Genomic DNA, 26904 nt, shown 5'->3' with positions numbered 1-26904 from the left:
TCTGATTTCTCTTCACAGATGCTGCCAGAGCTGCTGAGCTTCTCCAGCAACTTCTGTATTTGATTCTGATTTACAGCATCTGCAGTTCTTTCAGTTATTAGCTTTCTCCACTAAGCCACAATGGTATGGACGTGGGAGAAAAAAAAAGTCAAATCAGAATCATACAGTACAGACAAGGCCCTTCAGCCCATCAAGTTTGTACTGCCAAAAATATACTACCAGCTACAGTGGTCACTTTCCAGCACTAGGCTCATAGCCTTGAATATTATGACAACATTAGAAATAGGAGCAGGAGTCGGCCATCTGACCCCTCAAGCCTGCTCCACATTTCAATAAGATTATGGCTAATCTTTTCGTGGACTCAGCTCTCGCCCACTCACCATAACCCTTAATTCCTTTACTGTTCAAAACTTTGCCTTAAAAACATTCAATGAGGTAGCCTCAACTGCTTCATTGGGCAGGGAATTCCAGATTTACAAGCATTTGGGGTGAAGAAGTTCCTCCTCAGCTCAGTCTGAAATCTAATCCCCCTTATTTTGAGGCTATGCCCCCTAGTTCTAGTTTCACCTTCCAGTGCAGACAACCTCCCTGTTTCTATCTTACCTATTCCCTCCATAATTTCATCTGTTTCTATAAGATGCCCACCTCATTCTTCGAAAATTCCAATGAATATCGTCCCAGTCTACTCAATCTCTCCTCATAAGCCAACCCCCTCAACTCCAGGATCAACCTAGTAAACGTTCTCTGCACCCACTCCAGTGCCAGTACATCCTTTCTCAAATAAGGAGTCCAAAACTTTACAGAGTACTCCAGGTGTGGCCTCATGTATAAGGAATCATCCAAGTATTTTTTTTTTAAATAAGATTGCACAGTTTCCTGTCTCAATGATCCTGCCAGACAGTGCATTCCAGATTCCTACCATCTTTGGGTGAAAATGTTTCTCCTGAAAATCTCCTGCCGCTTGCTTTAAAATTATGCACCCCCCCCCGACTTTTGAAGGACCCCGTGGAAAGCAAAGACCGTTTCCTAACAGCAAAATAAACCATCACAAGCAACCAGCTTATAGTTTATAGAAATGTGTGTTTTTTTTTAAAAAAAAAGACTTTTATTTCCTCGTCCTTTCTCAATTACAGGTACATTGTCCATTACTTACAAAGCAACTGGGGTGAAGGGGTCAAAACGTAAACAAAGCTCAGTGACACAAAAAGTTCAAAAGTTACAGTAATCCATGCAAATTATCGTACATCAGCTTAACTCTCTAAGAGAGGGAGAAAAGAAACCCCAATGGCCACCGCTCGGCGAACCGTGACTATATTTTATTTTTAGAAAAAAAACTAAGGTTTTACTTACCCCTGTCATGACGAAAAAGAAGGGTTTTTTTTTTAAAAAAATGTTTTTGTTTGTTTTCCTCTTTCCAGCCATCGTGCCGGGGCCGATGCCGAGACAGAGAGGGAGAGAGAGAGAAAAAAAGAAAATCTCCCCTTAGACAGCACCAGGCCGGCCTACGTCTCGCACAGCTCTTGCTCCCACTTCTGCGCCCCTCCTCCTACACTACACGCTCAGACCCCAGGGTGAAGAAGAGTCTCAGATAATTCCCCAGGCTAGCACCTTGCATTTAGTTGCACCCAACCCTCACAGTAAATGACACCATAAAATGAAAAGCTGGGGGTGGCCCGCGTGACAACTAAAAATTCACTTCCATTCACAGCCATCAACCTACAACTGCGCTAGGGTAAAACAGCTACCACATCCCTCACCCTGTCCACAAATTCACCCAGAACTAACCAACGCAGGGGGATAGGAGGTGTTTCATGTGAAAGGGATGATGAGGGCACACTGAAATGGGGTGGCTAACTTCTAAAAGGGGTCACACCATGGAGCACAAGTAGTTTTACCTAAATCAGTCATCACCTGCACACATACAATTTGTTCTTAAGGTAGAAAAAAACGCAAAGGTGGATCAGCTTTCCCAGCTGCACCCTGCGAGCGGATTCCAGTTTTTTGATGATGGAGGGAAGCTATGTACCATGAGTCAGGGGAGTGGTGTTGGACCGGACAGCAATTTTTTTTTGGGGGGGTGAGAGAGAGGAGGAGTGTGTTGTTGTAGCCTTGAAGACCCACCACATAAGCAGGCACTCTTGATGGGTATGGCGTCCAGTGGAGAGGTCACCAGACAATAAATGGGCAAGGACAACTCGAGCGGAGTTGCCACAAGGCAAGGGGAAGGGGCGGGTGGGGAATTTTCTTTATTAAAATGCAGAGGACCCCCTATGACTTGGGTGTCTGCCACGTCCGAAATCAGGGTAAATATTCGATGGGGGTAAAAAATTGCCAGGTTAGGGAACAGAGAGGCGCGGTCTGTGTGAAAGCTTCTTTCAAAAAGGGCTGGCACAGACAGGAGGGCAGAATGGCCTCCTCCTGCAATAAGAGCAGATACTGCAGATGCTGGAAACCTGTAACAAGATGGGGGGGTGGGGGTGGGGGGTGGTGGTGGTGGAGGAGAGACTGTGGGATCTTCATCAGCCTTGCAGCCCTTACCAGACGGTGACAGTCAGGGGGAAGTGAAGCTACGTGCACAGAAGAAAGACAGCATCAGAGAAAAAAAAAGACACAGAAAAAAGGGGTGCCAGCAAGAGAGGGACATAGAATGAAAGAGAGAGAGAGACAGGCACAGAACCAAGGGAGAGCAAGCAAAAGAGAGAGAAAGAAGAAAGGGGGAGCAAGAAAGAGTGAGACGGAAACAAAGTGAGAGGAAGGAAAAAGGAGAAGCCCTGTCCTGGACACTAACCCTACCACTCCTCACACTGAACCTGCAATCTGAAAGCTCCCTAAACCAGCTGGCCATATGGCATCCCTAGGTACCCACAATGGGGAAGGTGGCCAACTGGGTCCCATATCATCAGGATATTCGAGTGACCTGGTGACTTAGCCAACTGTATAAAAACAAAAATACCAAGGAAGACAGAGAGCGAGAGGAAAAAAAACACCGATCCTTATATACATCAATTATTTACAACTGTGGCAAAATAACTGAGCAGAGATTAAACATTCATTATACACTCATTTAGAATATCTGCTTTAGGAAAGTTCCGTATTGCTGAGTTTCAGGCTGCTCCCTAAAATCTAGTGCCTGTGCAGAAGTCAACACCAACACACACACAGGCTACAGGCCCCAGTTCACACACACAGGGCCATTCCTCTAACCCACTCTCCCTCCCAGGTCACCAGGAAGGTTCTCTTAACTTCCCCACTGCCTTCACCCCAAGGACAGAGCTGTGGCAGAATCGACCAATGCCCCTCCCACCAAAGTGCCACCTAAGGACCGTTTTACCTGACACATGTCTCCCCCACCCCGACACATCCCGAAACCGACATGGCACCACCCTGAGGCCAAGAGACTTTCAAAGCAACGTGCTGACACTGCCAGCACCCTCTGCCAAAAAAAAAGAACCCGACCCAGTTGACGATACCAACCCCCTTCCCCCATAGCTAAAGTTTCAACAAACTTCTAAAACATCCCCCCCATCCCGCCACCCCAAACCCCTGTGGATTACACTCACCCCGTTAAAAACAAGAAGTAAAGCTAAACTCCCTTACTGTTCAATTGTGGTAAACATCACACCACTGGGTTTTTCTTTTGAGGATGTGGTGGTGGCAAGTTTGCAATTGGCTACCTCAAGGAAGGACATTACTCAACCCCCCCAGCTATGGGCCAAAGACAGAAATCCACGCCCCAAGGGACCCAGAACAAACTCAACCATTTCAGAGGATTCTGGATTTGGCTCCTTGTTTCCTGTTGGCATTTTGCCCACTCACCCCCCTCCTGTGTCGCAGTCTTTAACCGATTTACTTTTGGGGCAGTGTAGTGTTTTCAGGAAAGCAGTCAAGACTGCACCATTGCCATCATAAGCTTATTCAAGAGTACATGGGGGGCACAGCACACAGAAGATCCCAGAAGAGCCAAGGTGCTGTGGAGTTAGCTGATTTCAGCATCTCCATTTGGAAAGGGTGGAGAGGATATGGTAGCTTTCAAATCCCAGCTGTTCAACTGTGTGTTTATACATACACATACACATGTCTGGGGCCAGGGCTCTACTCAGCGGAGCTGACCTGCCAGGTGGGTTGATTCATCCCTCTCCTGCAACCTGCAAAAGTGAACAATGGTCTGCAATGGAAGGCCGAGTAGTGAGGCTTGGGGTTGATGGTGGGACAGGGAGACATCGTTAGAGTTCCTCACACCTCGAGCTACCAACCATCAAGGCGCTACTGGAAGTGGTCCCATGGGAGTCCTGCTCCATTGTTGAGGTAGGTTAAAACTGTGTCTCGAGCCCACCCCTCCACCCCCCAAAACAGTCTTAGCTCACCTGCAGGCCCCTGTGCCCTGAGGTGGCTGGGTGGGAGGGCACAAGGAGCGGCTCGGGCCAAGAGTCCATCTACCAGCGATCGGGACTGGCCCGAGGATCAGACCGACTCGAGGGACACCCTTCCACATGATCCCAAAATGGAAAAGAAAGGGGGGTCAGAACGGGTAACCCAGAAGGTCTTGACGCCCCCAGTTCTGCTGGGTGTGTGTGTGTGCGTGTGTGTAGGACAAGAGAGGGGGAAAATTGTGTTTAAAAGTTAGAGACTCACCCCACAAGAGCAGAGACTGGGATCTCGCACAGAAAGGGCCAACCATGGGCAGATACGAAAATGACAGTTTAATTCCGGTGCTCATGATCAGGCGCTTCTGACAGCACTGTGATGGTAGGGGTCGGTCTGTGAGGGAGATGCCCCAGAGGCAGCAGCTGATGCTTCAATCAGAGGGAAGAGTGGGGAAGCTCGCAGGTCAGGCTGGTGGTAGCATCATTCTTGCTCGAGGAGAGTCCCACCGGCTGCCTCTAAAACTTGGCCTCAGTCCCCCACCTCTCTCTCACATCTGCACATGCCCTTTCTTTCCCCCACCCTATCTCCTCCCATTCCCTCTGCGCCTGGTTCAATCTAAACTCCCGCCCTCCCCCTCCCCCCTCCCACCCCACCAACCTTTCCCAGGAGGAAGAGCGCCTGGTCAGGGTTATTTACAAATCGTTCTCGGGGAAGCCGGGGAAGGAATCGGTATCACTCTCTGCCTCAAACAGCCTGGTCAGCAGCCTGGGGTCTAAGGGGAGGCCACTGGGACTGCGGTCTCCTCCGCCGTTCTCGTCCGGCCTAGTACCCAGCTCCAGCTGCTCCTGCAGGAAGCTGACCAGCTCCTCCTGCACCGCCACCCTGTGCTGAGCCGAGGTGGTGCCCGGCAGCAGGCTGGAAGCCACAAAGGACTGCCGCACCAGGTCCCCATTGGCAGCAATGAAATCGGCCACCTCCGCCACCCAGTTGAGCAGGGACTGTAGCACATCGCCGTAGACATCGCGGTAGCAGCGCGCCTCGCGGGCGTACTCAGCCCAGCGTTTCTGCAGGAAGTTCCGGAAAGCCTGGCTGACACACATGTCGAGGGGCTGGAGCCTGGAGGTGCAGCCACCGGGGATGATGAGGGGCAGGGAGCAGCAGCGGCTCAGGCGGTCAATGAAGCCGTCGGAGAGGTGCTGCCGATCGGCGTCCAGCACCAGGGCGCTCCGGCCGCGCCGGGCCTGGGCCGCGTGTTGCCTCCACACCCGGTTCAGCCATAGCTCCAACACCTCGGACTCTCCGTGGCCTGTCTCCTTCACCTCCAGGAGGACACCAGTGGGTACCGTCAGCCACGGCGGCAGTCCTCCTCGGGAGAACACCATAGTGGGCAGCAGGCCACCATCTGCCAGGATGGTAAAGACAACCACAAACTGCGGCTGCCCGGTGCCGGTCACCCTCAGGCCCCCCGGGGTGCCCTCAGGCCGGCTTAGGACCTCAGGCTCCAGAAAGATCGGGATCTCGTCCATGTTGCCAATCATTCGGCGGGGGAAGTCACGGCCGGCAATTTGGCGCTGGGCAAACTCCAGGAAGCTACGGGCATTGTCCTCCATCTCCCTCGGCAGTTCACGGGCCACCGTAATCTTGGCGTAGGCGATGAGGTTGTGCCTCAGGAGGAAGCCCACCCCCCAGAGGCAGCGGAAAGAGTCGGAATCACCGACCTGGTCCTGGGACCCCAGCAGTTCCGAAAGTCTCAGCAGGAAGGTCTCCTCGGTGAGGGGGAGCTGCCTCTCCCTCTGCACCAGCACCCACTCGACCAGCCGCTCCTCGGCCTCAGAGGACAGGAGGGTCGAGGCCCCAGACTCGCTGTGGACACTCAGTAAATCAAGCTGCTGTGCGCACTCATTCAGCCACTGCTCCACCTGGCTCCGCGTCTCGCTGTATCGTTCTGTGGCAGCCCGCATGCCACAGCACAATGCGTGCAGCACCACCTTAAACTCGTGCTCGGACAAGGACTTCCTCCTCGGGGGCAACTCTTGATGCTGGCTCTCACCGTCATCATCTGCCTTGGACAACTCGCCCTCCTCTTCAACAGACTCCAGATTCGAGGCAGCCTCATCCTCGTTCGCCACACACGGTGGACTCGAACCATTCTGGTTCTCTTCTTCGCACACAGGAGTCAAAACATTCTTGTCTTCTTCCACGAGCACTGGGCTTGAATCACTCGTGTCCTCCGCAACGCAGACGGGACTTGAGCGGTTTTCCTCCTCTGCAGGATGTTCTGGGCTTGAGAGGTTCTTGTCCTCCGCAATGTAAATGGGAGTTGAACTGCTCCTGTCTTCCTCCACACAGATTGGACTCCCAGGCTCTGGAGGAGCTGAATGGCCTTCTCCTGCTCCTAATTCATTGCCATCATTGGCAGCTGCAGGAGGGGTTGGTGAGCTGGCGAGGGCTGGCCAGGTACTGATCTTTGCGTTGATGTAGTTGCTGGAACAGACAGTGCTCAGCCGCACAGTCTTGACTTGCTGAGACCTAAGAGGGGCAGATAAACAAACAAAATGGATTAACTAATTCTGGACTGGAGGAAGGAACAGAGAATCCAGGATACTCATCAACGGTTCAGTGAAATTTCAAACAGATTCTCTGACTAATGCTCCGTCTGCCCCTGGGCACACAGTCACCCATCTTACCTGCCATCCCCTTCTCACCCAGGAAGATCTACAGTATAGTGCTTGAGAGAGTGGTAGAGGCAAGTTCAATTGAGGCATTCAAAATGGAATTAGGCTGTTATTTGAAAAGGAACAATATATAGGATTATGACGATAAGACAGGAGAACTGCATTAAGTGAAATCCTTGGACGCTGAGGGGCGACCTGATAGAAGCATAAAAAAATCCAGAAAGGCATGGATAAAGTGGATAGTCGGAGATTTTTCCCAGGGTGGAAATGTCAAATACTAGGGTACTTAGGTTTAAGGTGAGAGGGGGAAACATAACATGAGATGTGAGGGGCAAGTTTTTTTTTATAGGTGCTAGAACATGCTGCACGTAGACATTTAAACAGGTACATGAACAGGCAGGGGATAGAGGGATATGGACCACATTCAGGCAGATGGGACGAGTTTAGAATGGCATTGTGGTCAGTGCAGACACGGTGGGCAGAAGGGTCTTTTCCTGTGTTTTACTGCTCTATGTCCCATTCAATAACGTAAACACTAAACGAGAAATTTATCCTTGCCCTTAGTCCTCAACTTTCTAAAGAAGGAAACCCGCACAAAGATACACTGACAATGATGGTACACCAGGGATTGGATACACAGTGAAGCTTTTGCTACTTTCTAAAGGTGAACACAAAGATTCCTTTTGAACAGGAAGTCAAAAACTACACAGACCCCATTAAATACTCCCAAGGAAACCGACAGAATAAGATTAGATACAGGGTAAAGCTCCCATGACTCTTTCAAACGGAAAGTAAACCTTCCTCAACACTGTCCCCTTCAAACACTCCAGGACAGGTACAGCGTGGGAATTACATACAGTGTAAAGCACCCTCTACTCGAATAAACTGCAGGTAAAGCCTCCTCTGTACTGTCACTATTCAACACTCCCAGTACAGGTACAGCACGGTGTTAGATATGGAGAAATGTACCCTTTACATGCTCCCCATCTTCTGCTCCCAGGATAGGGAGTAGATACATGGTATTGCCATCTCTACTCTTTTAAACCAAAAGTAAAGCTCCCTTGACATTGCATCTAACCCCTGCTGTCCTGCCCTGAGTTGTTTGATGGGGAACAAAGTAGAGGAAGTTTTATTCTGTACCTAACTACATGCTGTCCTGGGAGTGTTTGACAGGAACAAAGTAAAACTCTCTCTATTCTTTTAAACTGAAGGTCAACCTCTCTCTACTTCTTTAAAACTGAAAGTAAAGCTCCCTCTGCACCGCCCACATCAAAACACTCACAGGACAGTGACTGCATGGTGTTAGATATAGGGTAACTGTCTCTACTCTTAAACTGAAAGTAAAACTCTCTACTTTTTAAACTCAAAGCAAAGCACCCTTGACACTGTCCCCCTCAAACATTCCCCGGACAGCACTGGGCTGAACTACAAATTATAGATGGGAAGGAAGTACAGTGGGGTTGATGTAATCACTTTTGCACTAACTTTTTATTGCAAGACCAATCGCAGTGACCCCCACACAGCTCCTCACAGGTCACATCAACCCCTCCACCCAGCCAATGGAAGCCCAGTGAACTCAATGCAACATGTACTTACTTGGCAATTGGACTCCTGACCTCGCTGATGGGCGGATCTACAGAGGTGAGAGATGTGTTCAGAAATCAGATAAGGTCATGCAAAACCCAAAACATATTTCCGATCTGTTCAGAGATCAGAGAAATGACAAGCACCTGAAGTATATCTATAATAAGTAGCTTACATGGTTACGGTGAAGGTTCTTGTGGCACAGTGGTGGTGTCCCCACCTCTGAACCACAAAGCCCAAGTTCAAATCTCACCCACTTCAAAGTGGTGCCATAATACATCTGAACTGGTTAATTAACATCTACGTGGTTATGGCTAGCCTGATTCCTTGACAACATGTTTTATTACATTGCACGTTAGAGAATGCGTATGTCACAAGACGTAGTGAATGTAGGCCATTTGGCCCATCAGATCCACTCCACTATTCAATGAGATTGCGGCTGATCTGATGATCCTCAATTCCACTTTCCTGCCTGTTCTCCGTAACCCTTGACTCCTTTCCTGACTAAATATTTAGTCTTAATGACAGATTGCATTCCCCATTCTGAAATGCATTTAAGCAATCCAAGTGGGGTTCCATTGACAACTCAGGATGCTAATCCTGCCTTTGATTTTCACATTCCAAATATACCTCCTCTGAATCACAGTACGTCAAATATACATGCAAGTGACATCAGAACAATATCACTGAGGCACGTCTGATGTATTTTAACTCTCAAAATCTTCATGCATTATTCTGTTACCAGGACGATAGGCCCTATTTTGTTCTGAAGACTATAAACACGTGTAGGCAGGGTCAGCATTTCCAAGTTCTTCACAGACATGGCTGCGTGTTGCAGCTTCCATCATCTATCTCCCCTTCCTTCCTGCTTGAATGACACAGGCCACTGGCAGACCCCTAGTTGGTTCCTTCCTGTCCGCAAGCCCCGTCAACACTTACTGCCCTACAAGCAAACCCGAAAGCCCCACTATGCAGCCCACCTCTCCTCTTTAGCAGCCAGTGCTTAGGCGACACAAGCAGAGATCTCAGAAGTCGCCCAAATGGATAGATGGATGTGACAGCTGCTGAAAGAAAAGCTCAATGCTCTAACAGCTGGTATTTCCACACAAGAACCATGAGGATCGTTTTTTTGTGGGGGGTGGTGTTGACAGTACAAGCACCCTCAGTTGCGGCATCCAAATTCACTTCCCACCAGGACCACGACGGCTCCCTCATCACAGAGCTAAAATGCACGTTGGTTTGTCCTGTCTGCTAGAGTTTCCCATCTTGCCCTCTTGTCAAGGTAGATGTCTGGCTTGGGAGTCAGGATCTTGGGCCTCAGTCTCTTTGTTGTGTGTAATGCCCCATGCGTTCCATTGCCCCTCCTTTATAAGGAGACAATGACAGGTAAACCTTGCCTCTGCCTCACCTTCAATCTACAATGTGCCTTTGGCCAGTCCCAGTGACGGCTGGGCTCATAAACTAAAGGCTCCAGGTGCTTAGATGGAAGATTATGGGCAAACGCAAACACTGGTGTGAACAGCATTTATGACGGACGGGAAGGAAAGCAGCTGGTTGACGGACTCACTTGTGCAACGAAATCTTTTTAACCCTTCCTTACCCAGACTTTCATCTTTCCGTTCTTCATCAGCCTTAGGGTTCTGTGCACTGCCATTCCCCACCTCTTCCATTTCGGAATCAGAGGCTGTGAGCTTTGACTGCAAGACTGGCGGTGGTTCCTCCATCACTTTGGCTGCTTTCCCCTTGCGATCCCCCACTGTCAAACAAAGATGAAGGAGACACATGAAAATGCAACAAAAATAAACAGAGGGATTCTGTAATTGTCAAAACCCAGGACAATGCAACTGTTATACATCGAGGAGTCCTCCTCCGGCACTCACCAACATTCTCCCGCCCCAGCCAATCCCCATCACCCTCTCACATGCCTCTTCACCTTCTTGACGCTGCCAAGCCCCTCTCCCTCCATGGGCGGAACGGAGGCTCAGCAGTTAGCACTGCTGCCTCGCAGTGGCCAGGGGCCCAGGTTCAGTGTCTGTGTGGAGTTTGCAAATTCTCCCTCTGTCTGTGTGGATTTTCTCTGGGTGCTCCGGTTTCCTTCCACGGTCCAAGGACATGTAGGTTAGGTGGATTGGGAGATCGGCCATGCTAAATTGCCCACAGCGTCCGGGGATGTGCAGGTTGGGTGGATTACCCATGGGAAATGTAGGGTTACAGGGATAGGGTAGGCGGGGTGGGTCTGGATGGGATAGTCTTCGGTGATGGGGGGGGGTCAGTGTGGACTCGACAGTCGAATAGCCTGCTTCCACCCTCTGGGGAGTCTACAGCTCCTGTATCCGCCAACCCTCTTCAGCTCCTGACACCCACCAACACTCCCCTCTCCTCCTCTGACTCCCAAGACTCCCCTGCCTCCTCCACCAAACAGCACTGCCTCCAACGCCTGACATTCCTGCCTCTAACCCCCTCCTCAGCAACCACCCGCTACCCCGGCTCCAGCTGTCCCCTCTAGCTTCCCAGTTTCAGCACTCATTTTGCCAACCTCCAATGCCAATCACCACCTGCCGCTGCTCACCTGAAAACGTCACAAAGCAACAGGGTCCGTGGCCCGGGTTCTGATCCAGGTGCTGGGCCATCTCGTCTCCGTCTCCTGTCTCGACGGCAAACGTACAGGACGTGCAGACAAGTAGAATCGCGCTGTCAAGAAGCAGACATTACTCCTGTTGGTGAGGGACTTGGTCAAACAACACCACACCCTGCCCCCACCCAATTCACACCATCCCACAAAGAGCAAAACTGAATGGCAATCGTTAAGTACGAGCTGCCATCCAGGCCCGAGAGGCCAGCCACCCTGTCTCAGAGTTTGAAGGTCATGGGCTCGGCTTGAGGACCCCACTCCAGAATCTGGGTGGGGTGGGGTGGGGTGGGGTAGGTTCTGCCCAGTGCCAGTATTTCTCCCTGAACCACCAGCACTGAAAGAAGAAACTGAACTGGGTCATTATCACATTGCTGTTTCTTGGAGCCATTTGCATGCAAGTCAGCTCCCATGTTTCCTATTTTATGGCACTTCAAAAATAATTGATTGGCTGTACAGAGCTTTTGGATGCCCCCAGGATATGAAAAGCACTATAGGAATCTAAGTCTTTCTTATCAACTGTCCCCTACTGTGTCACTGACACGGCCATGTGTTATACAAGTGAGTAGGCTGTACGAGTCCACCAACAAGAGCATGGGGTACACCTTTCCATCGAGGACTAAGAGTGCAGAGCAAGAGCAGCAGCAGCCCAGTATTGCAGGCTGACCAGCACAGCAGCCGAGAATAAGGGTCCCCCAATTTAGCACCCACCGCAACTTCACCTAAGCTACTGTTAAGCACACTGGGACAGCAAGAGGCTGGTCAGGACTGGGACTGGTGCTTAGCGGGGTAAGGGTTCAGAGGTGGTCAGATGAATATGCATTTTTCTCACAAGGGCGCTGACTCTGAACCACAAAGCCCCAGTTCAAGTCCCACCTGCTTCATAAGACATCTGAACTGGTTAAAAGAAATCATCTACACGCTCATGGTTGGTCTGATTCCTTGACTACGTTTTGTTACTTCGCATGTTAGACAGAGCATGTACATCACAAGACATAGCAGCAGGGGTCCAGGAAGAGGATGTTTTGCCAAACCCCAGGGCAGGGTGGGACGGGGTGGACTTCGTGGGTTAGGGTTTGTGTGTGTGTGTGTTTGGGATTGGGAGGGGTGTATTTTAGCAGTCCAGACCTCTTTATCCCAGCTGCAAAACATACCAAGACACCAGAAAGCGTATAAGCCCAGAAAGAGTAGGTTGCCCCATATGTACGGCATCATGGGTACATCCTGCGCATTTGCAGCTACCACTTCCTCAGGCATTGTCTAGGGCCCAAGGCAGTCCTCTGGTTTTTATAACGTGACACAGTTCGGGAAGAGGACAAAAACAAGAAAGAAAAAAAAAAAGTGGGCCTCGACTCTCAAGGAGCTGAAGTTGAAACTAATTACCTTTTCTTCACTTTTCCAAACATCAAGTATTTTGGTTTCCCGCGTTGAGTGTGGTAACTGCAGAATAAAGAAGAGCTGGACTAATGAACATTGCTCAGGAGTATTAAAACGCACCACTGACAAAAACGCTGGGAAGGTATTTAACACACACGAACCGACCTGGCACTCGAATACATCAGTGTTTTAATTTCGCACCTTGCAGATGACACGAAACTTGTGAAGGCAGCAATCAAAATACTTAGTCAAAACAAAGGTTTGATGCATTTCATTGCTCGCAGAAACAGTGAGTTTAACTGGGTCTGTGTAAACAAAATGCCCAAGAGATGTAAGCAACTTAGCTTAAGTTTTATTTTTGACGGTGAGAGTTGGAAAATTAAGTGAGAGAAGGGTGCATTAGAAAACAGACCAGATTCAGCCTGCATGTTGTTACAGTCACGATGACAATCGTGCTAAATAGAACCACCAGATCAAAACAGTGGGAGTTCAAAAACTCTAAAAGATTACGAAGCTGGGAGGGCAGCTACAGTTAATCAGCAGGGAGCAGGTTTACATAGCTTCAGCTGTAAACATCGACAATGTGGGTTCCTGTGTCAGTGGTACAGTTGGATTACGGGTGGAGGCATGGCAGGTGCTGTGTATAAACAGCTAACAATGCATATATGCATGGGAGCAGGCTGCTCAGCCTCTCTGCTCTGTGCTGATACTTCTGCTCCATACAAGCCTCTTCCTGCATCACCACTCCCTCCATCTTCCAAACCCTCCCCCACCCCTTCTACTCCTGACTCAGTCAAAAATTTACCCAGCTTCCCCCTTTAAAAACTCCCCGCAACACAGTGTTGCAAGATAACAGGTGATCCGTTGCAAGCCGTGTTTTCTTGTCCGCTCCCAGGTGCTCCCCCACCTCCACTTCCCTTTGTCAATCCAAAATCTAACGCAGGCCTTAGAATGTATTCAGTGACTTGGCTCCCAATGCTCTCGGAGAGGGAATTCCACAGACCCACGACCCTGCAAGAGAAGAAATTCGTCCCCAGCTCCGTGTTGAACAGGAGACCCCTCATCATGAAACCGTGTCCCCTTGCCCTGGTTCTACATTGCCCCACAAGGTGTGTGGGTGGTGGGAGAGAGGCATCCTCTCAGTGCCCACCCCTCCAGGATCTCATCTGTTCCAACGCTTTAGTGTTCTTCTAGATGCCCACGTTTCCAGCTGATCTTTGCCTCACCTTCCTGGGAAGAGTTTTGCATCATCTGTGCACTCGTATGTCCAGGTCACGGAGAAGACTGTGTGCGTATAGGTGCGTGCATGCGTGTGTGGGGAGGGTGAGTAGGTGGGTGTGGAGGGGGGAGGTTGGGGGAGAAGGTGTCCTACCTGATCATGTGATCAGCATAAGCCCGGCTGCAGCTTGTGCTGTACCGACAGCGGGAGCAGTGCACGTAAGTGGGGAAGTGGTTGCTGACGTTGCTGACGTTAGTGATGTCTATGTTGCACTCCAGACAGACCTGGTTACCGTACAGCTTCCTGTCAGGGTTGAAGAGAAGACAGCAGAATTTCAGCCCCCCGCAGGACAGCAGCGCTTTAAAAACAACGCCAAGGATTTTGAAAAAAATCAACAGGGTAAATACAACTTGCTGGTGTCTGTCTGTGTGTGTGTGGGGGGAGTCCTCCAACACCTTTCACAGCTTTGGGGTGGTCCAGAAACAATCCACAGCCAATGACGTACCTTTTCTCATGCCGACCCAACACAAAAGGTCAGTCGTTGTTGTCACATGGGGAAATGCCACATTTCTGCACAGCGAGATCCCACAAAGAGCAATGCAATAATGACCTAATCCGATCGCCTGTGCTTTTAGCCCACCCCTCCCCACACCCACCTCAGAGCTGATGCTGATCGGTGGGCGATGGAGTGAAAGCACCTGCCCACCCGCCGCATGGGGGCTGTGCTTCCAAGCCACAAGTGTGTCACTCCAACGTCCACTATAAAGGGCACTTTTGTGGGTGGGTTGGGGTTTCAGAGCAGTTTCAGTTTAAATTTGCCATCTGAAGGCTGGCACGTTTTGGAAATCCGCTAGCATGGCACTCCACCAACCCCGCCACTGGGAGAATCAGCTTGAATAAGTGAGATTGAGTCTTAGAGTGGGGTCTCAAACTCCCTTCCTCTAAGGATGAGAGTCAGAGATCACCCACTGCGTACAACTCCAAATTAGACATTTCCTACTTCTAGCAGCTCACCTCATGCCTTTCCTTCTCCAGTGACGGGGTTTGGAAGGGAAAGGAATGCCATTTTCAGGAGGCCCACATGCAAATAAATGCTGCAGATAATTCCTTGGGAAAAAGCAAGGGCGCTGCAGTGGAAGGCAGCCGCCACTCACTGTCGAGAGCCAACTTCCTCCAGAGGTGCAGCCAGAACCAGAAAAAGGATGAACAAAACCTAAGAGACCCATGCTCCTTGGGGCTCGTGCATGTCCATCGCGACAGGGTGTGTGACTGTGTGTGTGTTCGTTCGCACAGCACCCACCTTATGTCCTGCATGTCTATGAGCAACGGGCTTATCCTCTCCACCGCCTTCCTCTTCTCTGCCTTGGGCACGGGCTTGGGGACCGAAGGGACTGTGTGAACCGTTGAGCAAGCTGGAGGCTCCTGTGGCTTCGGAGGCATCACCGGGGGGTACACCTTTCTGGCGGGGACCTCTTGCACGGGCCCTCCAGCGGCACGGGCCTGTCCCATCGAGGTTCTTATTGTGACCTGAGATTCAAAATAAAAAGATCGGTAACTCAGTCCATTCCTTGACTGCCTGTGCATGCGCAGGTGTGTCTCCAAAGTTGTCAAACACAATAGCTAAAATGGAAAGCTCTGCAGGCCTTGGATGGAAAGAGCAAGGTGGGGCAAGAGGACACAAATGGCACTGCTCTTGGTAAGAGTCACCACATGCACAGTAAGCCTCCTTCTCTGCTATAAGCACCACGGCTCAGTTCCTGCTCTGGAGAGGATATTCCACTTTTCTTTCTAAGGAGGATGAAAGCGGGTGGTCGGGGGGCGGCGGTGGTCAAAAGGGAGCAACAGAGACAGTGAGACAGACACAGTATGAGAGAGTGTGGAGAGAGAGAGATAGGGTCTGAGAATGTGTGTGAATGAGTGTGTGAGAGAGAGACAGACAGTATGAGAGTACGAGTGAGAAAGAGAGAAGATGGGAAGAGAGGAGTAGACGAGAACACTATCTGGTGATTCTCCATCCAAAACAAGGGAAGCTCATGTCAGTTCTGTTGACACAGCCACACTGATTATGCTGCTCTGCCTATTAGGGAGGGATAATTCAGAATAAGATGGACTGAACAATCCTAGACCCAACTAGACCCTGGCCTATAATTCAAATGCTGTACATGTCGACACTCATGAAAACCTTTGCTTCAAAAATGCATCCAGCAAAGTGAGGTGGGAAGGAACAGAAAGACAGTATGCAAGAGACAGAGCACGAGAAGGAGAGAGAGAACACACACACTAAAGAGAGACAGAAAGAAGAGGGAGAGAGAGAGATGGGGGTTCAGGCTATGGAAGGAAGATCACAAATCTGTCCTCAACCTTGGTACCAGGCTGCAGTCCTTCCAGCTGCTTCGGTTTCTTAAATGTCTTATGGTGTTCAACTTTGTGTTCCATTTTCTCCTTGGCGCTGATGAACTGGAGTCTGCACTTGTTACAGGGGTAGACACTCTTCTTCTGAAACAAAGACAAAACGATGAAGAGAATGCCGAAAAGAGTACACCTGACCAGCAACGCAACAACAGGAGGCAGGAAATTATGATCCAATCATCTACCCTGGAGGAGGACAAGGACAGCAGATACATGGCCTCATCACCAACTCTATGGGCAACTGGGGACAGGCAATAAATGCCAACCTGACCAGTGACAACTACATCCAAAAGACAAAAGAAAATTATCAGGTAAAAGCCTGCCGGTCTTGGGCCATTCCAGACATTGGGGCAAGCCAGACTCAGCATCCTTGCCCCTGGAAGACAGCTTCACAGGAGCACCATTCTGAAAGCGCTGTCACAACAAGTGCAAGGCCAGAAGGCTGACTCGCCCCAGGAAGATTCTGGAACTTGGAAGCAGCGCGTGGCGTGCAATAACTGACCCAGGGTGAGGGAATCAGATTCAATTCTGCCCAGGTACTGACGCAACCTGTCTCTGATGGAGTGCGCCCACCTTCAGAGAGACACTCACCTGGTGCTTCATGTAGTGTTGCTGGTAGGCACTACTGTTCTTCAGCACTTTGAAACAGTACGGGCAGAGCAGATTCTTAGTGTCCTCGTGAATCATTCGGAAATGGTTATCCACTTCCAAGTACACCGACGAGCGATATTCGCACACCTGCCAGATACAAAATCAAATGGGTCTCAGCAGTTGACCCACAGTACCTGAACTGTCCAAGGGAATCTCGAACCTACCCACAACACACCCTTTCTTCTCCCAGAAATTTCACTCTCCTCATCCAGTGCAAACTTCAACTCCCCTCCCTGGGCTCAGAATCCTGTTAGCATCCAGCAGCCATTGACACTCCCATGGATTAAAGACTGTTCCTCTGCATACAGTCTTGACAATGCAAGGTATCAGCCAGCACCTACGATTTCCCCAAGAGTAGACGCTTTTGTACGTTCCCACCCATGCACAAATAGATCCTGCATTCCAATTTCATTCCTTTGGTTTTTTAAACAAGAGGCACGGAACGGACAAACAAAAGCGAGGCAGTTATGCTAAAGATATCACAATCCATCAACAGGTAGAGGCCGGCACGAATACAGACAGACAGACAGACACACACGCGCACACCCTCACCCCATCCTGGCTTGGAAATATATTGGCCTTTCTTTCTGTGCTGCTGGATGAAAATCCCAGAAACTCTCCTAACGGCACTGTGATGCTGCTACACCACACACAGGCTTCAGCAGGTTCAAGGAAGCAGCTCACCACCATCTTTCTAAGGGAAACTAGGGAAGAGCAATAAATGCTAGCCCAGCCATTAACACCCATGCCTCACAAAAACGTTTTTAACAAACGCACTGGATTAGCACCCCAATCACGAGAATGGAACTTTACCTGACAGACGTACGGCATTTCTCCTGGTTTGTGGGTGTCCTTCATGTGCTGCAGGAAAAGCTGTTCCGTTTCAAAGGCCAGCTCACAGATCTTACACTTTGCTGCAATCGGAGAGAAACAGGTGACAGCTTTGAGAAAGATTGTTACAACCCCGAGACCATCTCTTGATTAAATATGCCCTTTATCAGCACATTCCAAAACTGCAATCTCTATTCCCAAGAAAGAGGTTGAACGGACACTCGAGGGAAATAAAAACTGACTGAGGTTATGGGATAAAAACAGGAGAATGGGATTGACTTTGCTGCTCTACACAGAGCCAGCATGGCCTCAATGGGCTATACAGCCTAATTCTGTGCCATGAATAACCATCGCCAACAACTCTGTTTGACTGGCACATCATCCACCATCTTCAACATTCACGCCCACAATCACTAACCGTGTTAGCACTGCTTGCCCTCTACAAGATGAACTGCAGAGATGGACCAAGGTTCCCTCCACAACCTTCCAATCCCACAATCTCTAATTGCCAAAAGGACCAACGCAGCAGATATTGGGGAACATCATCCCCTACAGTTTCACACACACACCATCCCAACTTGGAAGTTTATCATCATTCCTTCACTGTCACTGGGTCAAAATCCTGGAACTCCCTCCCATTTGAATGGAGATCCTATACTTGGCAATATGGTTTTCATTAATGTTGGCTATAGGATTAGAGTTCGCCCAGACCACAGGAGAGACCCACTACCATACTCCCAGTCTTCTTCCTGTGCAGCTCTTGAAATTTTTACTTCCAGCTGAGGGGGCCACTTGGGAAACACAGTTTAACCCTGAAAAACATCCCCTCGGACAGTGTGGCAATCCCTCACCGGTGACCCTCCGATACTGCCACTCCCTCGGCACTGACCCGCCATCAGTGCATTGCTCCCTCACTGCTGACCCTCCAACAGCACCTATTCCCTCACTACTGACCCTCCGATAGTGCCCATTCCCTCACTGCTGACCCTCCGATAGTGCCTATTCCCTCACTGCTGACCCTCCGATAGTGCAGCATTCCCTCAGGACCGGACCTCTGCAACGCTAAATGGAATCATAAAATACTGGAGATCACAGTGGGTCAGGTTGCATCCAAGGAGAGAAAGCAAACTAATGTTTTGATTCTAGATGGCTTTGATGAAGAGTCATCTAGATTGGAAACGTTAGCTTGCTCTCTCTCCATGGATGCTGCCTGACCCGCGGTGGGGAGGTGATGGCCTAGTGGTATCATCGCTGAACTGTTAATCCAGAGACCCAGATAACGTTCTGCGGAGCTGAATTCAAATCCCGCATGGCAGATGGCAGAATTTGAATTCAATAAAAATATCTGGAATTAAGAATCTAATGATGACCATGAATCCATTGTCGATTGTTGGAAAAACCTATCTGGTTCACTAATGTCCTTCAGGGAAGGAAACTGCCATCCTTACCTGGTCTGGCCCACATGTGACTCTAGACCCACAGCAATGTGGTTGACTCTTAACTGCCCTCTGGGCAATTAGGGATGGGCAATAAATGCTGCTAAGCCAGCAATGGCCTCATCCCGCGAACGAATAAAAAAAAGAACTCCAGCATTTTTTATTGTCAGTACAGATTCCAGCATCTGCAGTAACTTGATCCTACGAAATGGAATCATCTGCAGTAGGGACTTAAAACTTCTGCCTTTTGAGGGGTGGGGTCACCACTCAGCCAGGGGCTGATGCGCATTAGTCTCACATGGCTCCCCTGCTCCTCTCTGACACTACCCAACACTGCCGCTCTGATGCAAAGCTGCAACACTGGAGGTAAAAGGGTGAAAAATGGGGTTTTGATAAGGCGGCACTTACTGGTAGTCTCATAGGGACTGTGCACATTCTCGATATGGCACTGAAGCTGGAACGGAGTGGCGTACTGGCGGAAGCAGTGCTGGCAGGTCGTGTGGTTCTCGATGGTGTCTTCATTCTGTTGCTCCAGTTCCAGATGGTGCTTCATGTGGTTCATAAACCTGCAACCATTTAGGGTGACCAGTTAATTGCATTAATTTTGGTTAAACATCATCACTGCAGCAACATAACAAAAAGAACAAAGGTGGAGTTTTTGGGGGGGGAGGGAGAAGGGAGGAGGAATGTACTTGCCCCAGACCCCAGACTCAGCCACCTGCTACAACCTAGTAGCTTTAGAACACATGGCTGAGTTGGAGCGAATCCCTACAAGAGTAGAAGGACAGTAGGAATATACTTAAGGGAAATCAGGAGAGCGAAAAGGGGACATCAAATAGCTTTGGCAAATATGGCTAAGGAGAATCCAAAGGAATTCTACAAATACATTAAGGATAAAAGGGCAACTATGAAGAGAACAGGGCCCCTCAAAAGATCAGCAACTCTGCGAATGTGTAGAACCAGAGGAGATGGGGGAAGATACTAATTGAGTATTTTGCATCAGTGTTTACTGTAAAGATATAAAAGTTACACAATGTGGAGAAATAAATAGCGACATCTTGAAAAATAACCATATTATACAGGGAGGTAATAAAACACATAAAAGGGGATAAATTCCCAGGACCTGATCAGGTGTACCCTAGTACTCTGCAGGAAGCTAGCGAAGTGATTGCTGAGCCCCTTGCTGAGATATCTGTATCATCGACAGCCACTGGAGGGGTGCTGGAAAAGCCAGGGAACTATAGACCGGTGAGCCTGACACTGGTGGTGGGCAAGCTTTTGGAGGGAATCCTGAGGTATAGGATTTACATGTATTGGAAAGGCAAGGGCTGATTAGGATAGTCAACATGGCTTTATGCGTGGGAAATCATGTCTTGCTAATTTGACTGAGCTTTTTTGAAGAAGTATTGAAGAGGACTGAGGAGGGCAGAGCAGTGGATGCGATCTATATGGACTTCAGAAAGGCATTCAACAAGGTTCCTCACGGTAGACTGGTTAGAAACGTTAGGTCATATGGAATACACAGAGAACTAGCTATTTGGATACAGAACTGACTCAAAGGTAGAAGACAGAGAGTGGTGGTGGAGGGGTGGTTTTCGGATTGGAGACCTGCGATCAGTGATGTGCCGCAAGGATCGGTGCTAGGTCCACAGCTTTTTCTCATTTATATAAAATGATTTGGATGTGAATACAGGAGGTATGGTTAGTAAGTTTCCAGATTACACTAAAATTTGAGGCATAGTGGACAGCGAAGGTTACCTCAGAGTACAATGGAATCCAGATCAGGTGGACCAGTGGGCCAAGGATTGGCAGATGGACTTTAATTTAGATAAATGTCAGGTGCTGCATTTTGGAAAGGCAAATCAGGGTAGGACTTATACACTTAATGATAAGGGCCTGTGGAGTGTTGCTGAACAAAGGGACCTTGGGGTGCAGGTTCATAGCTCCTTCTAAGTGGAGATGCAGGTAGATAGAATAGATGGCGTTTGGTATGCTTACCTTTATTGGTCAGTGCATTGAGTATAGGAGTTGGGAGGTCATGTTGCAGTTGTACAGTACATTGATTCGGCCACTTTTGGAATATTGCATGCAATTCTGATCTCCCTCCTCTAGGGAGGATGTTGTGAAACTTGAAAAGGTTCAGAAAAGATTTACGAGGATGTTGCCAGAGTTGGAGAGTTTGAGCTACAGGGAGAGGCTGAATAGGCTGGGGCTATTTTCCCCTGGAGTATCAGAGGCTGAAGGGTGACCTTATAGAGGTTTATAAAATCATGAGGGGCATGAACAGAGTAAATAGGCAAGGACTTTTTTCCGGAGTGGGCGGGTGTAAAACTAGAGGGGCATAGGTTTAAGGTGAGGGGGTAAGATCTAAAAGGGCCCTAATCGGCAACTTTTTCACGCAAAGGGTGCTGCGTGTACGGAACTAGCTGCCAGAGGAAGTGGAGGGTGCTGGTACAATTCCAACATTTAAAAGGCATCTGGATGGGTACATGAATAGGAAGGGTTTAAGAGAAAAATGGTCCAAATGCTGACAAACGGGACTAGATTTTTATAGGATATCTAGTCAGCAAGGACAAGTTGGATCAAAGGGTCTGTTATTGTGTTGTATATCTCTGACTCTGTTAATGCCATTTCAACATTAATGTGTGGGCTAGCAGCGTCTGTCAAGATATCACAGGTGTAAACTAGAGGTGGTGGTGGTGACAGCCTTGCCAGTTCAGGGTAAGGGTTCCACTTTCATCTCCCCATCAGGTCCAACCCAAAAGCTTCACTACACTAACCTAAGGAGGCTCACCGAAAGTCAGTGCTTTCCACTGTCCTCTAATCCCTTTCACCCTTGATGCCAAAGGCTAGGAGATTCTGAGCTGTTTTAACGAGTCCCAGTCTCTCCCGAAAGGGAGAAAAATTTTGTACAGGTGTTAATGACCGGTGGGAACAGTTTTAATGTAAGGGTTAGAGAGGACACCCACCCAGAGGGTGGTGGGTACCTGGAGAGACAAGATGAGAAGCGTTTTGGGAGTGACTGAGAGTACCTGATGTTGTTCTTCAGTCGTTTCAAACAGCTGAGGCACCTGAAGGTCGTGTTGGTCTTCATTTCCTGAAGCATCTGATAGGTGCTGCCCTCATCCCGCCCATAGTAGAAATCGTCCACCAGCATGATGAGTTTGCCCTGCGTGGGCTCAGCCAGCTTGGCAGACGGTTGCTGCTGCTGCTGCTGTTGTGGTACTGTGGGTGGGGTAGGGGGTGGCGGCGGTGGGGGAGGAGGAGGAGGTGGTGGTGGCGGCGGTGCAGGGGGTGCTGGGTGGGGTTGCTGCTGAGAGGCCTTGGTGGGTGTCGGAGGATTCAGCAGCTGGGGGCAGCAGTACTGGAAGAAGGAAAACAAACAGCAAAGTAACAGTCAGTGATTTTGACTTGCCTCTCTCCTCTCTCTCCTTCCTTCACATAGGCTACTCCCAACAACTTGCAAACAAACCGATGTCAGTCCTTCCGTTGTCCGCAAGTCTCTTACTAGGAATAAGGATAGATTAGTGAGCTGACAAAACCCACCGGAGAGAGGAGAAACAGAAGTTCTGGACAGTGCCATCTACAAGATGTGCTGCAGTCAACTAGTCTCAGCTCCTATGGCAGCACCTTTCAAACCTGCAACAGCTATCTCCTCTAAGGGCAGCATTGCTACCCGAAGGATTCAGGAGCAGCAGGTGGCGAGGAAGGGAAAGGTGCAACGCAACCTGGGTGTACATGTACAGCTGGAAGCAAGCACTGCAGGTCTAGAAAGCAGCAAATGGTACGGTGGCCTTTACAGGGAGAGGATTCAGAGACTGGAGCAGGGATGTCTTAATGCAGTTGTATAGGGCCTTGGTGAAGCCATGCAGTGTGCAAAGTTTTGGTCTCATCTGAGAAAGGATGTTCTGGCTATGGACAGAGTGTAACAAAGGTTCATCTTCTGATTCCTGGCATGGCAGGACTGTTTTTTTTAAAAATTCATTCTTGGGATGTGGGTGTCACTGGCCAAGCCAGCAATTGCCCAGAGGGCAGTTCAGAGTCAACCACATTGCTGTGTGGAATCACGTGTAGGCCAGACCAGGTAAGGGTGGCAGTTTGCTTCCCTAACGGACATTAGTGAACCAGATGGGTTTTTCCAACAATTAGCAGTGGATTCATGGTCAACATCAGACTCTTAATTCTGACTGTTAATTCCAGATTTATAGGGAATTCAAATTCCATCTGCCGTGGCGGGAACTGAACCCGGGTCCCAGAGCATTACTTGGGAATCTGGATTAACGATCCAGCCATAATACCACTAGGCCAATGACTGTATGATGAGAGACTAGACTGGTCAGGAATATATTCACTCAGGTTTGCAAGAATGTGGTGGTGATGGTGGCAGAGGCAGCAGGTCGGAGTATGGTGGGGAAGGGTGCAAGTCTCAGAGGCCTCCAAAATTCTAACATGATTATATAGTGTAAAGGCAGGAAGGGCAAGTCCCGACGTCTGGGGAGTTCAGAACCAGGGGTCACAGTCTAAGGATACGGTGTAGGCCATTTAGGATTGAGATGAGAAGTGTCTTCAGCCAGACAGTGGGGAGCCTGTGGAATTCCCTGCCACAGTAAGTGGTCAGGACAGAAACAATGAACATTTTCAAGAAGGAGTTGGACGTAGTTCTTAGCGTTAAAAGGATCAAAGGGTATGAAAAGAAAGTGGGAACAGGGTGACGGGACACGATCGTATTGAATGGACAGCAGACTTGAAGGGCTGAATGGCCTACTCCTGCTGCTATATTCTATGTTTCCACGCTCCCCTCTGAACCACATACCACCCCAGGACTGGGAAATATATCAACCGTTCAGTGTCACTGGGTCAAATCCTGGACCTCCCTCATAGTACTGCGCCTGTCCCTACACCACACCACCATCTTCTCGAGGAGCTAGTCAGGGACTGGCAACAAACCAACCTGCTTATTACCACAAACACTTCTCTCTGACTGGCAGTGAGACAGAACAAGAGACTACTTACTGCCATGTGAACCTTCAAGGACTCCATGATGTTGAAATGGATGTTGCATTTCGGACAATCCATTGGGATAGGAACGCCATTGTTCATATTGCTCTCAGGCACTGTCAAGGAAGGTGGAAATGGGTCAAGTAGGAAGAAAAAGTGAAAGGTTAATGAACACAGCAACACGTCACAGACTACACTTATAAACAAACAAATTAGGAGCAAGAGTAGGCCACTCAACCCCTCGAGACTGCCCCTCCATGCACAAGATCACAGCCGAAATGATTACTTCACACTTTCCTGATAACCTTTCACATCCCCCTTACTTATCAAGAATGTAACCACCTTTCCTTAAACAATCTGGAAGAGTTACAGACCCACAATCGCACTGTATAGGAGAACAAGTCAGGAAATTATTAAACCTGCCTGACCTATTTTGCATTTCCAGTTCTTATTTCAAATTTCTGGCATTCTAGCATTCACACCATGCTTTTTAATCATGAATTACACTTTGAATTTGAGCTTATTTGTAGGTGTTTGGGTGAAACCTCTATCAATTGCTTGGATACGATTAACACAAATAATATACAAATGACACCCTCCTTAACAATGAGACAAGAGCGGGCAACTGTAATGGGAATTCCCTGGTGAAATTCCCCACAGCATTGCCTTGACTTACTGCCCCAGTGAGGCAAAATAATTGAAAACAAATAAATGCTGGAACTCACAGCAGGTCAGGCAGCATCTGTGGAAAGACAGCAAGCTGACTTTTCAAGTCTAGATGACTCGAGTCATCTAGACTCGAAACGTTAGCTTGCTGTCTTCTCCACCAATCCTCCCTGATCCGCTGTGAGTTCCATCGTTTTTTTTGTGTTCAGTACAGGTTCCAGTGTCTGCAGTAATTTGCTCCTACAGGCAAAATAATTGGCACATCAAGCCAACTTAACGGGTTGTCTTTCCTGAAGAAAAGGCAAGCGCATTTTGCATGATTAATGGGCTTCGCACACAATATCGAGAAGGGGAAATGTCAAGATAGCAACTAAACTTCCAACAGTGCTCTGGATGGAGGCAACCAAGACTCGCACGCAGGATGGAGGAATCTGCTTGGCCTGTGCCCTCCAAATCTCCAACTGTCACACCCTACATATCTCGAGAAGCCTTGGAAAATGGCAAGGAATTAAGAAGATGAGAGATGGGCTTGCTTACGTTTGAAGGGAGTGGTATGGTTGAGTGAGTTCTTGTGTATGAGCTGGGTGGCAGCAGCAGCAGTGGTAGTGATGGTGGTGATCTGCACTGGCGGGAGAACGCTGCTCTTCACTACTTCCTCAGGCTTCGGCCTGATCTCAGGGCTAGCGGACTCCGTTGCCTTTAGCCGGATGAGGTTAGTGTTCTGGAGGAAGTTAACTGGGGAAATTGAGGAGGAGAGGAAAGTTTATTTTTCTTTTACACAGCAGCAGCTAAAAGTTGTCCCTTCACCACCACACCGCCGCTCTTTTCCCCCCATGGCTTTGCAAATACCCCGGTTTGAAAGTTCCTACCGAATCTGCTAGCAGGAGGCTGCGGCCATTCGGCCCATCCTGACTGCAAATTCACATCTCCTGCCCCCTTCTGGCTCTTTTGCCGATCCTCTTCGATCCGTGCCCTTCCGGTGACTGACCCTCCTGCCGGCAGAAACAGTTGCTCCCTCATTGACTTGATCGAAGTCTTCCCCACCTCGCGATTTTCAATGCTTTGATTAAATCTCTCTCCCTACTCCCACTCCTTGACCCTCACTCCTCTGACATATACGATCCCGGATTCCCCAAGACCGCACTTCCCCACCCAATCTCACACCACTTGGTTACTTGCCCCTCCGTGGCCTGCTTACCGAGTTTGTGATCGTGGTTTGGAAGCTGAAGAGAGTGCGGATGATGCAGCATGCTGGGCTGAGAGTGGGAGTGGGCTTGCGGCCGAGGCAGAGCCGGGGGCTGGGGCTGGAGGTGAGAGTGTGGGGGCTGGGACGGCGCCAGGGAAGCCATGGGCTGGGTCAGGCACTTGGGCTGCAGGTGGGACTGGGTGGGGCTCGTCTGCGCCGGCGTCTTCTGGGCCACAGGCGGCACCGTGCTCCGGATGGTCACCGTGGCCGGAATCACTGTGGTGACCGAGCCCGGGAAGGTGCTGGTGGCGGGCCTGATGGACGTGACCGGGGACCACAGCTGAGGCACTCCCACTGCAGACTTGACAAACTGTGTAGCTGCGGGGGGGGGGGGGGTAAACGTTGGGGTGGGGAAGAGAGAGAGAGATAAATAAAGAAACAAGCATATGTTACGACTTCACACCAAAGCGTACCATTAACATACAACAGAGAACATCACAGAAAACTAACATTCCAGTTAATTTTTGTTAGATGGGTAGCTGGAATCTTATTCCCAGGATGCAAGTGACAAATACCAGGGAATGGGGACAGTGTTTAAAGGAGATATGTGGGACATGGTTTTGTTTTTAAAAACAGAGAGCAGTAGGTGCCTGGGCGCGCTGCCAGGGGAGATGGTGGAAGCAGATACAATTGCAAATATTTAAGAGGCATTTAGACAGACATGTGAACAGGCAGGGAATAGATGGATATGGACCATGTGCAGGCAGATGGGATTAGTTTGAAATGGCATCATGATTGGCACAGACATGGTGGGCCAAAGGGCCTGTCCCTGTGCTGTACTGTTCTCTGTTAAAAGATTCATCAGATGTGTGGTTATT

General features: G+C 49.3%; 1 protein-coding gene across 1 annotated transcript; it reads right to left on the bottom strand.

Annotated features, from left to right (window-relative positions):
* Nucleotides 1-1082: 1082 nt before the first annotated feature.
* Nucleotides 1083-26483, bottom strand: LOC109924625 (pogo transposable element derived with ZNF domain; the record flags this gene model as incomplete). Its single annotated transcript, XM_020524624.2, has 16 exons — nucleotides 1083-6894; nucleotides 8637-8673; nucleotides 10225-10380; nucleotides 11194-11315; nucleotides 12637-12693; nucleotides 14003-14152; nucleotides 15150-15376; nucleotides 16211-16345; nucleotides 16850-16996; nucleotides 17723-17823; nucleotides 19585-19742; nucleotides 22209-22540; nucleotides 24190-24290; nucleotides 25378-25575; nucleotides 25710-25832; nucleotides 26039-26483. Coding segments are annotated over 16 exons (4326 nt in total), but the record flags the coding sequence as incomplete, so codon positions are not given.
* Between the last annotated feature and the right edge of the window lie 421 nt (nucleotides 26484-26904).

The sequence above is a fragment of the Rhincodon typus genome, chromosome 46 (assembly GCF_021869965.1).
Source record: "Rhincodon typus isolate 14 chromosome 46, sRhiTyp1.1, whole genome shotgun sequence".
NCBI classification, from domain to species: domain Eukaryota; kingdom Metazoa; phylum Chordata; class Chondrichthyes; order Orectolobiformes; family Rhincodontidae; genus Rhincodon; species Rhincodon typus.
This window is presented reverse-complemented; position numbering and strand designations above follow the sequence as displayed.